General features: G+C 33.3%; 1 protein-coding gene across 1 annotated transcript in view; it reads right to left on the bottom strand.

Annotated features, from left to right (window-relative positions):
• Positions 1-19,200, bottom strand: part of LOC127735491 (uncharacterized) — an 80,020-nt gene that overhangs the window by 14,878 nt on the left and 45,942 nt on the right. Inside the window, exons 5-7 of the mRNA XM_052245671.1 lie at positions 14,400-14,512; positions 7,590-7,695; positions 884-1,029 (exon numbers count right to left, since the gene is read on the bottom strand). Coding sequence (XP_052101631.1) covers positions 884-1,029; positions 7,590-7,695; positions 14,400-14,512 — 365 coding nt within the window. The remainder of the gene's footprint in view (positions 1-883; positions 1,030-7,589; positions 7,696-14,399; positions 14,513-19,200) is intronic.

The following is a 19,200-nucleotide window of genomic DNA, read 5'->3' as shown; positions in this document are numbered from 1 at the left end:
TGTCTTTCAAAACAGCATATCACCAGATTTACATTTGTCATGTTTTTCAAGACAACATATCACCAGATCAACATCTTCCAAAACAACATATCACCAGATAAACATTGTCCAAAACAACATATCACAAAATCAACATCTTCCAAAACAACATACATGACATATCACCAGATTTACATTTATCAGGAACAACACATGTGTGTCACTCCTGGTGCAGAAACTTGCATTCCTTTTCAGAGCACTGGAGTTTGTCCCTGTTTTTTCAAGATGTTAATGGTTCTCAATCTCTAGGTCAATGGAATAAATTGATTTCTGTTATTAAATTGATACAATTGACTCAATTGTATTGGGCCCAGTCAGAATGTCAAATGAGTCAATTTTCTGCATCTCAATTGTAGGGGGAAATGCAACTATCATTGCAATAATATTAATTGGTAATTAGGTAAGAACTATCCAAACAGCATTTTTTACAGGAATTTAGTTTTTATGCTTGTTTGTACCAATATCATGGGTCCTTCATAATTGTCTCAGAAGGTCTTTTTGTTTAGAAATATGCATACAACTACTTCTGATAAAAAAGTGTTTTTCTGATATTTGCATAACTTTTGCCATCATTTCGGCTTCTCTAAATGTTGAAATGTAAGTAAGAGATCGTTTTTGCTTATTTCCTGATCACAGAAAATCCCCACAAAATATCCCTTGTTCAAGTACTTTGAACAACTCCACAATAATGGTGTTGAGGGCACACTTATCATCTGATGAACAAATTTATACCACACATAACAAGTTTAGGCATAAAAAATCTCAAAAAATATCAACATTTACACCAGTAACCAGTATACAATTAAGAGGAAACAACTGTATTTAACATAAACTATATATCTACCTGCTTTAAAATCAGCCCCACACATTAAGTCAGTATAACTTAAAGCTGCCTCAATACCCTTGCTAATTTGCTGTGCTTGAGAAGATTTCATAGCGTCACACTTAGTTTTGATTGGAGATATACAATTCTTGAAACTTGTCAGCTTTCTAAAATAGTTGATAAATAAAATGTTTCATGCATAAATTGCATTGTAATTAAATAATATTCAGAGTAAAGCAGTAAATACCATACAATATCATGCCTCTATTATTTTCAAAAGGTAATATTCAGACAACTTCAAATCTAAGTTTAACAAGAGTCAATAGCTTTCAAGACATAAACAGCTTAGTGAAAAAAATCTACATTTTATAGAATAAAATGCAGAATATAACACTATTCAATCAAACCTGTATTATTGATTGATTGGTGTTTAATGCCACTTTCAGCATTATTGGCTATTTCGTGGCCGTCAGTTTGTATAAGGGGAGGAAACCAGAGTGCCCAGAGAGAACCACCGTTTTTCAGTAGGAAAGCTGACAATCAGTGTCAATTAAGATTGGAGTTGACTCCACCTGCCAGTAAATGCAGGATTTGAACTCACAACATCAGTGTTGACAGGCTAGTGATACAGTAGTTGAACTACTTAGACAACTGGGCCACTGAGACCCCCAAACCTGTATTTAGAGATCCCTCAAGGGAGAACATCTGTTTTTTTATAATAAAGTTGACCCTCGAATACACATTTGACTAGATGGAAAAAGTAACATGCATAATTTTTGCACGAGTACTAATGTAACTTAATCATGCTGTTTTATTCTCATGTGAATCTACACCAATATATGTAATTATGCATAAATCAAAGCCATAATCATTTAGTGTTTAAGAAATAAAATGTTTTCCTTGCTTATGTTTAAATGTACTTTCCTTTAAAGTGGTAATTCTTCTAAATTTGCCTGATTTAAAATATGCATGTTGAAGTCAACTCTTCTGTTTTGTCTTTTTGTTTCTCAGTCTTATTCAATAAATCATAATTCTAACCCTAACCCTAACCCTAAGATTATTTGTTGTAAAGACTCTTATAATGACAAAACTTTGGGTATGGCAGCAGTAATTTAATGAACTCTACATGTTTCAGTACCTTGCGCACCATAATCAGGATAAAAACAATACAAAATTAAAAACTAATTGTTCAGAGAGCAATTGTAGGTCTTTCCAACCGAAACAATATATTTTGATATGAAAATCTTAATATCTGGTTTAAAATGTCATTTTCAAATGATAGCTTATTCTACGCTAATTCCAAAAATATATGGTTTCTATACACTTTTGTTTGAAATATGGGAGATAATTTGTTACTTCCGGTTTGAAAAATATCACTTCCTGTATTATTTGATAGTTTACTTGACACTGATTCCTAAAATATATGGTTCTATATACTTTTACATTAAATAAGTACAAGAAAATAGCTTCTTCCGGTTTACACAAGGTCCCTTCTGGTTGGCTTTTCAAGGTCATATGGATTGCAACCTAGTGCATAAAGTCTTATGGCGTTATCATGTATACATAAAGAGTTAAAGCAAAGGTCAAAATCTTGAACGTCACATTTACCTATGACCTTGACCTAAATTTCAAGGTCATAAACCCAGGACCTCAAATCAAAAGACCCTAGGTCTTTATTATATATGGTTAATGAGTTATATCATCATACTCGTAATATTAAATATAAGAAGGGAGAAAACTCCCATTAAATGTCGGCGTACACTTTCAGCCAAATGTATGTGTTACAACATGTCGCAACTAACAATTTAATGAAAAAATTGTTGTCAATATCTTATAAGGTTTTTGAAAAGAAGTGAAAAAAAGCAAAAATCAAAAAATTTAGAATATGACCTTGACCTTATTTTCTTTTTTGGAACCAAGGACTTCAAATCCAAAGACCCTAGGTCTCTATCACTTATGGTTTACCAGTTACAAATGCATATAACTTAAATCAAATGCATAAGGGGAAAAAGCTCTCATATGGAGTCTCCGGAACGCTTCGGTCAAAACCAAACTCAACATCCTGAAGATATAGCGAGCAATTTGGTAAAATAAATTTGTCGGTTACTTTTACAGTCACGAAGGAGATGTGGCCACAAGAAAAACAGTGTTTAGGGATATAACTCCTACAAGAAAAAGTGTTCGGTTAAACAGGGTTAGTTTCAAATAGCATAAACTGTTCAATATCATATACCAAATATCAAAGTGACATCTTGTGAAACAATAATACTGCGGAAGAAAAAAAAATAATAATCAGAGCAAAAACAATAGGTCTTTCCACCGAAAAGTGGAAAGACCAAATAAATAGAGAATATGTCCACGGGACACAGATGATGCCTTGGCTTGCATATAACGTTATAAAGGAACATAACTCAAGAACGGTAAAAGTGACGCCACCCAAATTCAAACTTGATCTGAGTTTTGTGGTAATAAGCATTGTGTATAAGTTTCATAACATTTGGTTAAGGCAAGCTTAAGTACCGGTAAGAGAACCATAACAAAAAATTCAGCAATTTTTCCATTTGTAAAGGGCATAACTCTAGTTCAGGAAAAGTGACACCAGTCAATTTCAAACGATCTGTGGTTTGTGGGACTAAGCACTGTGTATAAATTTCATAGCATAAAGTTGAGGCAAACTAAAGTTAAGAGAACAGAACACCAATTTTGGGACACACATACATATGGACTACGGACAGACAGATGGACGGACGTACAGAGGGACATAGGTAACACTTAATGCCCCCTCTGTTGTGGCAATGGCATAAAAAAACATGCTTAAGTACAAAACTGAAAGTGATAATTTACACATCACAAAGTCACCATTGAGAGTAATTGTAATTAGAGAGTGAAAGTAAGTATAAAAGTAAACTTGAACAAGAATGTTAAATAAAATGTGTTTGTCATAGGGCCTAAAATAAATTAAAGATTGTTTGCCTATCTCCGACTGACCCAGAATGAAAGTGCTTGTGAGCACAAAACGGTAAAGATTGCTTACATTTTGCAATTTTGTGAATTTAAAATAAAACATTGAATTGCATTTAGTTATATTTTGAGTTGGAGTTATCCTCCTTTGTTCATGATTGTACATTTGTAGTTAAGCCTATTTTCATCACAGATGCATACACCATGCATTAAATTTTAATAAAGAACATTCTTCTTGATAAGTATGGTAATTCAAATACACATCATATTGTAACTTGAATATCTAAGTATAACACATCATTAATAAATTGCTTGACATTGACTGGATAGGATCTAAAGAATGATCACTTCACTGCACTATTTTGTTTGAACTATGAAAGGTAGTAATAAACCTTGGAAGATTTAGATATCAAGTCAGTACTATAGGGTTTTGATTGCATTTCATGCAATCTTTACCCAAAAAATGGCTTGACCCTAAAAATTTTATTGCAATATCTAAACAAATATTTTTTTTTATCTATTTTGTCCGCCATGGACCCTACTATTGGAATAACCATTGTGATCAATGACAGAAATTATTTTCCTGGATATATGTTAATCATCTGTGTTTTCAAACGTCTGAGTGATACATTGTTCAGCCATTCGGAAAGCTTTGTGTCTGTAGGTAGCCATGTTAAGAAAAGTCTGTTGTGTTCCAATATAGCGAATTCTAAAAACACGGATCAATTCAAGAAAATGCACTGATTTTAGAAATAATCATCGTAAAAAATAAATGAACAAATAAATAAAGAGATAAATAAAAATGTTTGAGTTTCTATTATTAATCATGAGGTTGCTTTATCTGTTCATTGTTTCATCGATGACGAACTTGTCAGGGAAGTTGAAGAAAAGTCTAATGGTTAAACATTTTTTTCTGTCTTTGAGATAAAGCTGTGATGTTTCTACCTCATAAATCTTATTCTATACAAGGGCTTTTTGCTGGGAAATTGAAGATTGATAAAAATCCAACAGTTGAATACTTTGGCTCTTATGAAGACACATTAAGTTGTTATAAATTCTAGTAAACATGTTTCACAAATGTACTGGGACTTGAAACCTCTGTGTTACTTTCTCCCAAACTTTGTAACCCGTAACAAACTAGTTTTAAGGGTATGTATGAAGTTTGTTCATTGAGAAATTGGAACACATATGAGGACAAGAATATTGAAGGTTTGTATTTTTTTTACATATTCTTTAAAGGCACGATAAGGTGTATGGTTTCAAGTTTTATAAATGAACCTGCCCCACACCTATTGATTTCTTCCTATCTGTTTAACCTGGGATTTACATGGTAAGTGGTGTAAATGCACATTTCGTAGGGGAAGTGCAGCCCAATTTTTTTCAAGTTGGACTTTCGTAATATTTCAGTCATTTTTTTTTATCCCACTACCACCCGTGCAGTAAAGAATGTCTTCTCAAAGTATGTTTTGAGAAATAAAATGTTAAAAATTACTATTGTGTCTGAAACACAACTCGAACAGCTGTCCAACATGATGTTTTTCTGATTGATTTTCTTAAGGTCTGAGGGCCATGTTGAAAAATTTGGATTGTTTTCAACGTTGAATATAATGAAATATTAATTTTAATATCACTGTGTGCCTATGGATAGATAGTCTCTTGAAAGTATTGCTTTTGAAAACCAAATATTTGCTGTAAGATTGTAGTTAGCATCAATTATCTTACCTAATCACTGATCAGAGATGTCAGTTTTCATGCACAATAACATAAAAGTCATATACTGTAAATTCAGAAATTATTGCGATGTTTTTATCATTGCGAAAAATGCAACAAGGTTATCATCGCAATAATTAAAATTCGCATTTTGAAAATTTTTTATATGAATCAAACAGGAATTTTCTGAATATCGCAAAAATTAAAATCGCATTTTAGTCTAAAATGACAAAATCGCAATGTAATAAATGCACGCAATAATTTCTGAATTTACAGTAAGCAGATACTTTAGTTTTGTTATTACCATGATGACTTTTATGATTGTGTATAAAATATTTCAAGATTTTGTCTGAATTGATGAGGGGAATTAATCCCAGTATGCCTTTAATTGAGTGGTTATTATCACTAAATTGATGGCCTTATAGTTTTCATTTCACATGCCCCATTGTTGTACAAAATTCATCCGATTTTTTTTAATTTATTACACAAAACAAAGCAATGCATTTATGAAGTTCTGTATTCCTGAAAATAGAAACTTATCAAAATTAATTTTAATCATGAAAATTATCCTTTCTTTGGGTTCTTTTTTTTAATGTATTTGATTGACCTGAAAATAATACTGTAAATTCGGAAATTGTTGCGATGTTTTTATTATTGCGAAAAATGCGACAGGGTTACAATCGCAATAATTTAAACTCGCATTTTGAAATTTTTCATATGAATTAAACAGGATTTTTCTCAATATCGCAAAAATTAAAATCGCATTTTAATCTAAAATGTTAAAATCTCAATAATAAATGCACACAATAATTTCTGAATTTACAGTACCTCACTTTAGATAGAAATATATCTAAAGGATGATAACCTGAATGAAGGGTTTACCTAACCAGTTCACAGGATTTAGAAAGTCTGCTTTTAACAAAACAAAATTTACCTACTTGTATGCAATTTTAAAGGATTTTGCCAATTTTTGGCAGTCTGCTTTGCGCTCAGTATGTCTGCTTTTACGAGATGCATACTGATATAAATTGTCATAAATGATTGTCATAGGTCATTTTAGCGCTAATGTTAGTTTCATTCAATTCCAAACTGCTACCTACATGTATCAATTTGACAATTACAAAAAAATGTACCATAAGTTAAATGTTAAATATAAATTATTTTTGACTGAAAGACAAAATACTCCTTGCTAAACATTCTATAAACATGATTTAGAAGATTTACACAGTTCCTCAGTTCAATGCAATGTTCACAGATTGATACATTTTTTTGGAATGGATTTTGCTTTCTTTGCATATACTTGGTTGTACACCTGATTTTATCTGGCGTTCCCAACCCATAAGAATTTTTTTCTAAGAAAGCACTAATTGAACATGTCTGATTTTGAAGAAAAAAATCTGAAATTTGTCAAGTAAATTAAACTTCCACTCTTTTGTGATATACAATGTACCAGCTGAAAATGACTTGCATATAAATTGTAGACAGGATTTTCTCGCTGTGTTGAAGACCCATTGGTGGCCGTCGGCTATTTTCTGCTGTTTGGTCGGGTTGTCTCTTTGACACATTCCCCATTTCCATTCTCAATTTTATTTAGTATCTTCCATCTTGACAAATTTTTACAAATTACTTTATATGAGAATAAAATAAATTAATTTGTCTACCTACCTACCTACATCTGAAATGATGGGTCAGAGATGGACAAACAAACATATTTTTATTATCGGACTAGAAATTAAAACATTTGTTGAAATCATTCTGCCTAAAAGATCAAATTTGTGAAAATGAATAGTTGCAATTCTATACTAACTACAAAATTAGCGAAACAATCCATTGCCAAAAGTTCTGTTTTACAGTAACTACTTGATGTCTTTTTTGTTTTTATTTATTTTATTGTGTTGTTTGGTTGCTTATTCATTTACATGATTAATGTATACCATCAATCTCCTTCAAATTCATAATTTTATTGATATGGTTATAACAAAAAACTGAAACCTCTTCATTAATGCCATACCAAAAGGCAATTTACAGATGAAATCTGTAAGAAATGTATACTTACGGACAAACTGTATTAATTTGCTCATGAGTCGGAAATCCTTCAAAATCCTCTGTCATCAAATCTCCCAGCATCTGAGTACATTTCATCAATTTAGGAGCAGTACATCCTAACAGAAATATAAAAAGTTATAAAGTTCTGTAAATTTGCATTAATGCATGAAAGCTTTTTTTCATAAGCTGCAAAACAAATCAAAACTTCATGTGAAACAAGAAATGATTGTAACAGGATGCTGTTACGAAGTCTCCCAAACGAAGCTCCCATAATTCGTAATTCCCAGGGTCGCCTGACATTGGGCAACGTCCATTGAAAATTGGTTTGGTCCAGTAAAGTTATATGCATTAGTGATGCCTGGGGACTAACCTTGTATATCATTCAAATCATCTTGGCATGACAAACCAGAATATATATGGTTTAGGGGTGGGGATCTCAACCATTTACAAGATACTAGAATATTGGGGGTGGGGAGGAACCCCTGGGGACTGGCCCTATACGTCATTCAAATGTTCATTACATGACGAACAGGAATATATATGGTTTAGGGGTGGCGATCTCAACCATTTACAAGATATTAGAACATTGGGGGTGGGGGGAACCCCTGGGGACTGACCGTATACGTCATTCAAATGTTCGAGACATGACAAATAGGAATATATATGGTTTAGGGGTGGGGATCTCGACCATTTACAAGATATTAGAACTTTCTCAAATGGCAGGGGGTCGGGATGACCCCTGGGGACTTACCCTGTATATCATTCAAACCATCTCAGCATGACAAACCAGAATATATATGGTTTAGGGGTGGGGATCTTGACCACTTAGAAGATATTAGAACTTTCTTAAATGGCAGAGGGTGGGGGTGACCCCTGGGGACTTACCCTGTATAACATTTGATGTGCTTTATCATGACAAACCAGAATATATATGGTTTAGGGGTGGGGATCTCGACCATTTACAAGATATTAGAACTTTCTTAAATGGCAAGGGGTGGGGGTGACCCCTGGAGACTAACCCTGTATTTCATTTGATGTGCTTTATCATGACAAACCAGAATATATATGGTTTAGGGGTGGGGATCTCGACCATTTACAAGATATTAGAACTTTCTCAAATGGCAAGGGGTGGGGGTGACCGCTGGGGACTAACCCTGTATAACATTTGATGTGCTTTATCATGACAAACCAGAATATATATGGTTTAGGGGTGGGGATCTCGACCATTTACAAGATATTAGAACTTTCTCAAATGGCAGGGGGTCGGGATGACCCCTGGGGACTTACCCTGTATATCATTCAAACCATCTCAGCATGACAAACCAGAATATATATGGTTTAGGGGTGGGGATCTTGACAACTTAGAAGATATTAGAACTTTCTTAAATGGCAGGGGGTGGGGGTGACCCCTGGGGACTTACCCTGTATAACATTTGATGTGCTTTATCATGACAAACCAGAATATATATGGTTTAGGGGTGGGGATCTCGACCATTTACAAGATATTAGAACTTTCTAAAATGGCAGGGGATCGGGATGACCCCTGGGGACTAACCCTGTATATCATTCAAACCATCTTAGCATAACAAACCAGAATATATATGGTTTAGGGGTGGGGATCTTGACCACTTTCAAGATATTAGAACTTTCTTAAATGGCAGGGGGTGGGGGTAACCCCTGGGGACTAACCCTGTATTTCATTTGATGTGCTTTATCATGACAAACCAGAATATATATGGTTTAGGGGTGGGGATCTCGACCATTTACAAGATATTAGAACTTTCTCAAATGGCAGGGGATCGGGATGACCCCTGGGGACTAACCCTGTATATCATTCAAACCATCTTAGCATGACAAACGAGAATATATATGGTTTAGGGGTGGGGATCTTGACAACTTAGAAGATATTAGAACTTTCTTAAATGGCAGGGGGTGGGGGTGACCCCTGGGGACTAACCCTGTATTACATTTGATGTGCTTTATCATGACAAACCAGAATATATATGGTTTAGGGGTGGGGATCTCGACCATTTACAAGATATTAGAACTTTCTCAAATGACAGGGGGTGGGGATGACCCCTGGGGACTAACCCTGTATATCATTCAAACCATCTTAGCATGACAAACCAGAATATATATGGTTTAGGGGTGGGGATCTTGACCACTTACAAGGTATTAGAACTTTCTTAAATGGCAGGGGGTGGGGGTGACCCCTGGGGACTAACCCTGTATTTCATTTAATGGGCTTTATCATTTAGAACATTTTCAATTAAAAAGTTTGTGTCTATCACGAACTGTTTTCAATTTATAATCATTTGAAAATTTAAAAAAATAAAATCCCATAGGGTTCTATAGTAAAACCCTCTTTTCTTTTTGCCCCTCAAAGTACCCCTTTATAAACCCCATTGCAAAAACAAAACCCTGATTGCACCACTAGACATGTTAGTCTAACATATTGTGAAACCCTAAGTTAATCCGACAAGCGGTTTTGGAGAACAGGTGCGGACAAGTTCAAATTTAAAAGCGGCGGAAGAAGAAGAAGAAGAAGAAGAAGAATAATAATAATAATAAGAACTGAGCAAAAACAATAAGTCTTCCCAAACTTCGTTTGGGAGACTTAATTAGCATACAACTGTAAATATTACATGCTTACTTAAGACTAACATTTAAAGTCATATGATATACCCTGCTTTGTACAGAAATAGACTGATACAAATTTCAAAGGTGGAACGGGGACCCAATTATTTCCCCCATTACTTCAATGCAATTTTATCCAAATTGAAGGGCATATTTTTATTCCCTATATTAGACTGCAAAATTTCAGTTACTTTCTCAAACTAGTAGCCCCCTCATGGTTTCTTGGGGAATTCTTAGAGGGTCATGGCCGGCATTTAAAAGAGCAATACTGTTTTGAATATTAATAGGGTCATTTTATTAACTTCCTGGTTAAAATCGAAAATAAAATTTGGACCATTTACTCAGACAATCATCCACCCTATACATTTCAGAATCACTTAAAATTTAATAGAAGTTGAAAGTTTAATGAATACCCTTTAGATATACTACAATTTTAAGCATCTTTACATTATTTTCATCTTGGTACAATATCCCATTTAAAAGATTTTGGATTTATTAATGGACTTCATTAGTGGGTACTGGACTGGTATCCTGTAACTGGGATCTTATTCCAGGAAAATATTACATGCTTAATTAGGACTAACAATTAAAGTCATATGATATACCCTGCTTTGTACAGAAATAGACTGATACAAATTTCAAAGGTAAATATTACATGCTTACTTAGGACTAACAATCAAAGTCATATGATAAACCCTACTTTGTACAGAAATAGACTGATATAAATTTCAAAGGTGCTACCTATAGCTAACATAGGCAACAATCACAGAAAAACATGTAACCTTACCCAGAAACATTATTATATTGATCGAACCGAAAGTTGCTTGAAGATCTAGATCATAGCTCTAATAAAATCACTGATATGTTCGTGTCAACCATTTTCATAAATGTACTCCAAGCTTCTAACTTTGTAACACTGTTTATTCTGCTTCACATGATTGATCAAAGAGCATTTATGGAAGTGACTTTAACAAATGCATTGCTAATTTAGTTACCATCCTTAACCCAGATCTAACCCCTTAAATGAAGAAGCAAATGCCGACTTAAAAGCGTTAGGTTTAACTCTCCAGGGTGATTTCTCTTCCAAGAAATCACTTGATTTCATTTCTCAATAATTAAATTATGAAAGATTAGAAGTATGCAGTTTGCCTTCTCAACTTGTACCGGGGGTAGTTGATAAGTTGTGTGTTTTACCATGTCATTGTTTGAGGTTGTTTACTATGGTTTAAGGATGTTAACTATGGTTTAAGGATGTTTACTATGGTTTAAGGATGTTTACTATGGTTTAAGGATGTTAACTATGGTTTAAGGATGTTTACTATGATTTAAGGATGTTAACTATGGTTTAAGGATGTACTATGGTTTAAGGATGTTTATTGTTTAAGGATGTTAACTATGGTTTAAGGATGTTAACTATGGTTTAAGGATGTTAACTATGGTTTGAGGATGTACTATGGTTTAAGAATGCTTATGGTTTAAGGAATTTACTATGGTTAAAGGCTGTTAAATATGGTTTAAGGATGTTAACTATTGTTTAAAAATGTTAACTATGATTTAAGGAGGTTTACAGCTGAAATTCAAAATAATGCCATTTAAATATTGTAAAACCTGTCTAAACTGAAATGTTAAAGAACAAAAGATCATTATAGGTCATCAGACACATTTTTAAAACTAGATATTCCAATGATGACTGTCTTCAAGTTTGGTTAAATTTGGCCTGGTAGTTTGTAGATGATCTTTGAAAAAGTTATTCCATGACGACGACAGATGACTACAACAGACAAAGACGACAGACGCCAAGTGATAGAAAAAGCTCAAACTGGCCCTGTTAGCCAGGTGAGCTAATAAAAGTCATATGCATAGAAGATATAAATAATATAGAATGTGTTACAAAAGGGAGATGAATCATTAAATTACAATATTTGAGGACAAATATTTTCTAAGATCAAAGACAATTACAATAACTGATTTCATATTTTTCAATTGTACCAGTTACTAAATGAAATGAAAACATAACATCTCTGCTTTATAATTAACAATGTACCACTATTATAATAGACCCTGCCTGGTTTTTAGAAAAAAGATGCACATGTATAAAAAGGAATTAAATGCTGACATTCTTAAATACAAGAGACATATCAAATGCATACAGAAAACTTGATATTAATTAATGAGTCAAATTAGATGAAGGTCAAGGTCAAGGAACCCCTTTCAGACAAACATTTATACTTTACATTGATCCTTACTGAATATAGTTGACCTAATAGTTATAGGAGCTGAGAAACTGACATAAGCAAGAGGACTTAACACTAATTTTTGAACCATAAAATTGAATTTAGGTTGCCTCCGTCACACGTCATGTATATCACAAATTGATTCCATGAACTAAAACCCATGTGTGAGCCTTTCATTGAAAGCCTGCTGTCTTCAAATCATTAAAGCAGAAGTGTATGTTTTGGTATGAGAAAAAAGAAAAATTGTTCTGATCATAAGCTTATTTTCCAGGTGTACTAATTCAGAACCTGTAGGAAAATATGTGAAAGTTTGGTTGAAATTTGCTAAGCCTTTTTCAGGGAGTTGTAAATTAACAAACTGATATAAGGAGAAATAGTTAAGTCATTTAGATTAAAAACTTTAACAGCGAATGAACAACTTCATGCCCTGTAAAAGAATCTATAAGTGTTCGGATGAATTCTGTCAAGCTGTATAACGAAGTCGATTTAGGAATACAATAAGTATTTATTACTGAATACAATTTAAAGAATGTTTCAACAGTTCAAATGTTGAATTGTTCGAAAGTTCACAAATTGTCACACAGACACGTAATCGTATAGTGGTATATTTATTGTCTTGATGAGTATGAATTCTGGAGGTGAATGAATTCCTGTCTACCAACGAGGGGGTGGGAGACCTGGCGGAATCTCATTTTCTACTTCTTTCCAAGTCTATTATACTGTTGAATCTTCCTGGTCTGTACAAGGTTATCAATTTGCTGCAGGATACATGTATCGGCATAATTGAAGTAATACATGTACTAATGTTAAATATCATTGTACAAATGTATAACAAAATGTAAAGTCTATTAAAGAAGTACACATTTGTCTGTATGTAGTAATTAGAGTATTGTACAAATCCAAATTATGTTACAGCTGTTTTTAACAAATGCACATTAACATAAAGTGTTAAGTGGAAACTCACACTACGACAACCAAAGAAGATAGAAGTGATCCCCTTAACTTGCCCCAGCTTTGCTGTTAGGCTACACAATAATTGACTGGCTACACAATAATTGACAGGCTACACAATAATTGACCTACTACACTTAATAACTGAAAAACCAGCCCTGACCTCAAGCTGCTAACATCATTTGACCTCTGGTGGATAGTTGTCTCATTGGCAATCATACCACATCTTCTTATTTTTATATGCATTTAACCTTGATTGTTGAACTTTGAAAATGTGGCAAAGGTCAGGTTTTAGCTGTTAGACAGACTATGTACACCTTACAAATATTCAAATATTCTATTGATGAATTGACCTATTTTTCTCGAAGGAACTGAACCAAGTGCTAACATTTTGATATTGATCACTGAACCTCCAATAAGAGGCCAAGGTCAGATGACTTCTGTCAGATGAACCATGAAAATGAGGTCAAGGTTTATAGGTAAACACACTTAGACAAACATCAACACCCTACAATAATTCTAGACCAAATCTGGTAGACCTATTACTAATAGTAATTTAGAATCTGATCTCAGAGTGAAAACTTAACATTGATCATGGAACCCTGAAAAGGGATCAAGGCCAGATGACTTCTGGCAGACAGACATTCATGTATACACCTAAAGGTGCATTTCTCAAACAGTTATGAAAGTATCCTTATTTGTTTTTATTTATCATTTCTAAAAAAAACTTTGTAGGTATGTGGGTCACAGATTTCTTAAAAATTCTAATTGACTTTGAAGTCTAAAGAAATATTGAATTACAAAGCAAATATCTTCAAAATCAAAGGGAGTTCAATTTTATATATTGTAAAATGAAAATGACAGTTTTTTTAATGAACAGTTACTTAACTCTTTATATATTTAAAACTTATTTCAATCTATGAAGAACCTTATTGATGGGACCTTGCATTCAGCATAAAATACCTTTTGTACATAGTGTGCTCTCTGGTTGTACTTACCACCACACAATGTTTTGTATGATTCTATCATCATCTCTGCATTTGTAACACTTTGGGAGTCTGGACATTGAGACTTTCCCTGTTCTACACAAGTTTTATATTTACTCGCTGCCCTGTAATGAAATTAAATAGAAGACTATTGGTAAGTAATTTTTTTTTTTACTTATTCCAGTTTCAGCCCTTCAAGAGCACTTTTCTGTAAATAAATGTGACTTTTATATAAGGCTTTTACCAAACCAGAAAATTTTAATTATACAAGAAGTATGAAATCAGGAAATTATTCTACTGGCTATATAATCTCTTCATTTGTTACATGTATAACTAGTCAGACACACATTTTGTAATTTCAGTAATTACTATGCATTGCAGAAACCCTGCAGTAGTAGTATCTTTGTTTATTTGGTCCCCTACTTTTAAGATTTTATTTTGTCCCATATAGATGTCTATTGTTTATTATTAACTTGGAGTATCTGTTTCATTGACTATAAGCACAACTTTTCCTTTTAACCAAATTATCTGAGATACAATACTTATTTGTTCTAAATCTATATATGCACAAAAATATTTGCCATTGGATATTATATCAATGAGCAATCATTCATTTTTCATTTTATAGATTAACTTTTTTTCTTTGACTTGGAACATTTACGGTATGGAAACAATCAGACTATGAATATTAAAGTAAACTTATTCCACAGAAGGAAATGCTGATGCAGACAATATTATGTCAAAGTTTCTAAATCCCCAACGTACTGATATATGATTTACATCAAAATCAATAGTATACTAATTGTTCTATTGGCATCCTGGGACATGACTGCATTGGAATCTATAACAATTGTGATACATGTAGTAACATACTATCTGTCTCATTAACGTTATTGGTAATACTGAATTCTGGAAAATCTAATGAAAGAATTAGTACGAAATTATTGACAAGTCACAACTTGTATTAGAAGCATATGCTATCAATAAAGGAAATTAATTTGGAGTAACACAGAATAACAGAGAAGTTAGAAGTTAATGTTATTATTTTTAAAACGTTGTTCAATACAACTTTCAAATCCTTTGTTATTTTTCAAACACAATGTTTAATATGTAAACATTACTAAGAATACACTAAAAATTATTTGCCACTGGAGATACCAGCTGTTATTTTGCTCAGATTTTTAGCCTGACGTAATGGAGTTGTGCTTCAATCAATATACAAAATTTAAGTTAGAATTGCAGACAGAGAAAATCTATTGGAAATAAGAACAACATATTTAGACTTATCAAAAATACAATTTTCATCCAGTCAAATGAATTTATGTAACATCTGCATTTCTTTCAACACAAAAAAAATCATCAGCCTTCAAGAGTATTCCACATTTTCTTGCAACTAGGTAGGTCAGTTTAAATTCTATCAAGAGCTATTTAATAACCTGACTGTTGTTTGAAATTAGAAGATGTCATTTATTTGTGAGCTACTGAGACTAGATTATATTCAAAGTAAGTTTCGCTAACTCAAAGGTGCAAGGGGTATGTCACCAAGGTCCCACAGAGCACTGTTAGATAAGGGGGAGCTAACTCGTATGTGCTGGAACCAAGGGACAGGGGGTCAGTCTATCGCTAGACTTAATGTTCTGATAGGCATAGCTAAAACGCAAGGAAGGTTTTCATAATTTAATTAGCAATAACAATTTAGAGGAATGATGATAACAATCAATTATTAAACAATGCCAAATAATAATAATAATTAAAGTACAAAGTATCAAATCTAAATATCAACTCCAAAGTAAAACTATTTCCCCTTACAATGTAAAATGTAAAATAAATGCCAAAACTACTAAATCATAAAATGAACTTAATCTCAAAATCAAAATGTAAAAGTCTCAAAAATAAAAGATTCTCAAAAGTATTTTCCAAAGTTAAATTATGAGTCAGAAATAAATTTTGTCTCAACACTAAACCGTCAACTGGTAGACTGGTAGACAGTCTTATAGGTCCAGTATCATGACGTGAGTAGTGAGAGGTTACGCTTCCGAAACACTGACTGTTTTCTAAAGTTTTCTCAAAAATAAAAGGCGAGTCAAAAATAAATTTTTGTCTAAACACTACAAAGTCAACTGGTAGACTGATCAACAGTCTTACAGATCCAGTATAATAGACTTTAGCAGTGCAAGTTAAGGTTTCCGAAAGGTGACTGATTTTCCTAAATTTCAGAACGCTATTTATACTAAATCCAAAAATAGATCAATAATACTCGACATGTAAATATTACTCTCATTAGCAAAAATAGACTTTAATTAACAAAGCCTAATCCTATAATGTTTTGATAAAATCTTAAACTTTCAAAATGACATATGCTAATTACAATTAATATTTCAAAACAAAGTGCTTTGAGCAAACTGTGACATTTCAAGTATTAATGCCACAGCATAGGTAAAAATCAATTAAACCAAAATTAATCAAAAATGTTACAAAATACAAACTTAAAATTTTCTTTCTTAAAATAAAACATATTTTTTATCCAAAATAACACTAACACAAATATAAGCCAAATAACACACCATGACATATTCCCCCCTACTCTTATATGTTTGTCCCCAAACATGATATAAACATTCACATTAGTAACACCTATAAAAATCTGAATACACTCTGACACTACAAACTATAACCAGATGCCAAAAAATAAATATACCAACAATTTATTTCAATGTGCTAGCTTCCAGCAACCTGTATTCCTTGTTAGGAAATTTAACAGATGAATTATAAAATAATATCCCTGTAATCCAAAATTCAAATTGATGTAGTAAAAAGAACCAACAGGCGTGCACTCCTATTAATTCCTAGAACTACAAAAAAAAGATAGAAACTGATTGTTTTCTATGTACTACTGTCTTGGAAGGTTGCTATGGTAACATGATAAGCACCATCATGATATTCACTAATGTCTTAATGATCTGAGTTGGTAATATCAAAGTATTGTTCTTTTAGTCTGTTTTTGCTTTGTTGTTTCACAAAAAGTTTAATCCAATAAATAAGCTCTAGCAAGTTATGTTAAAAAATTATGAATTTCTACTAAGATGTCCAAAAGAAAGTTGAAGCACTATTTCTCCGATTATTGCATGCACTTCTCCACAGACACCTATTGCACTACTGATTGTTGATTTCTGTATCGCTGTAGTGGTGTTTAGACGATACAACTGATGTTGGCTGATACAGTTAAAAGAAGCTCCACTAACTACTAAACATCTCACTTGAAGGTTCTCTAGTCCAATTTCAACAAAGTTCCTCTCCATGGTTGTTCTGAACTGGATACTTGCTGTTCCTGGTATAACACTGGATAGCCTGGCACATCTGTCTTTTTTGCAGCACCATCCTTTTAAAATTCTCTTTCTTCCCATGATTTTTCTATTCCCATTACCAAACTGAAACTAAAAGGAATTTTTGTCAATATCTTGTTTATGTTATATTCTCTCTACTATGAGTCAAATTTCCCAATCATATAAAATTAATTGCACAAATAAAGTTTCTCCTGAACTGAACGTTCACTTCTGTAAAGTTGACAAATATTATAAAATTACAGATTCACACCAAGAATCAACATACATCTGTACTCTTCACTTAAAATGTTAAAGCGTAATATAATAAGCAAGATGTACTTATCTTTTAGTTGTGTGTTGTTGAATCTACAACTTGTCTCTGCTGTTACTGGTTCTCTCTTCCTCTTATTGTCTCTCCTGCTGTTGTCTCAATTTTGAAAATTTAAGTTTTAGATAATTTTGAATGAATTTTGCCAACCTACATTCTAGCTATGCTATGCAGAATTTCATTTGTATCATGCCCAGGGTCAAACTCCACCATATCTGTCACCAAGGTCCCACAGAGAACTGTTAGATAAGGGGGAGCTAACTCGTATGTGCTGGAACCAAGGGACAGGGGGTCAGTCTATCGCTAGACTTAATGTTCTGATAGGCATAGCTAAAACGCAAGGAAGGTTTTCATAATTTAATTAGCAATAACAATTTAGAGGAATGATGATAACAATCAATTATTAAACAATGCCAAATAATAACAAGAAATGAATGTAACAGGATGCTGTTACGAAGTCTCCCAAACGAAGCTCCCATAATTCATAATTCCAAGGGTCGCCTGACATTGGGCAACTTCCAGTGAAAATTGGTTTGGTCCAGTAAAGTTATATGCATTAGTGATGCCTTTGGACTAACCTTGTATATCATTCAAATCATCTTGGCATGACAAACCAGAATATATATGGTTTAGGGGTGGTGATCTCGACCATTTACAAGATACTAGAACATTGGGGGTGGGGAGGAACCCCTGGGGACTGACCATATACGTCATTCAAATGTTCGAGACATGACAAATAGGAATATATATGGTTTAGGGGTGGGGATCTTGACCACTTACAACATATTAGAACTTTCTCAAATGGAAGGGGGGGGGGGGACCCCTAGGGACAAACCCTGTATTTCATTTGATGTGCTTTATCATGACAAACCAGAATATATATGGTTTAGGGGTGGGGATCTCGACCATTTACAAGATATTAGAACTTTCTCAAATGGCAGGGGGTCGGGATGACCCCTGGGGACTAACCCTGTATATCATTCAAACCATCTTAGCATGACAAACCAGAATATATATGGTTTAGGGGTGGGGATCTTGACCACTTAGAAGATATTAGAACTTTCTTAAATGGTAGGGGGTGGGGGTGACACCTGGGGACTAACCCTGTATTTCATTTGAAGTGCTTTATCATGACAAACCAGAATATATATGGTTTAGGGGT

The sequence above is a fragment of the Mytilus californianus genome, unplaced genomic scaffold, assembly GCF_021869535.1.
Source record: "Mytilus californianus isolate M0D057914Y unplaced genomic scaffold, xbMytCali1.0.p SCAF_3, whole genome shotgun sequence".
In the NCBI taxonomy this organism is placed as follows: Eukaryota; Metazoa; Mollusca; class Bivalvia; order Mytilida; family Mytilidae; genus Mytilus; species Mytilus californianus.
The sequence above is the reverse complement of the archived record's forward strand: the minus strand, read 5'-3'. Positions and strand labels throughout refer to the sequence as shown.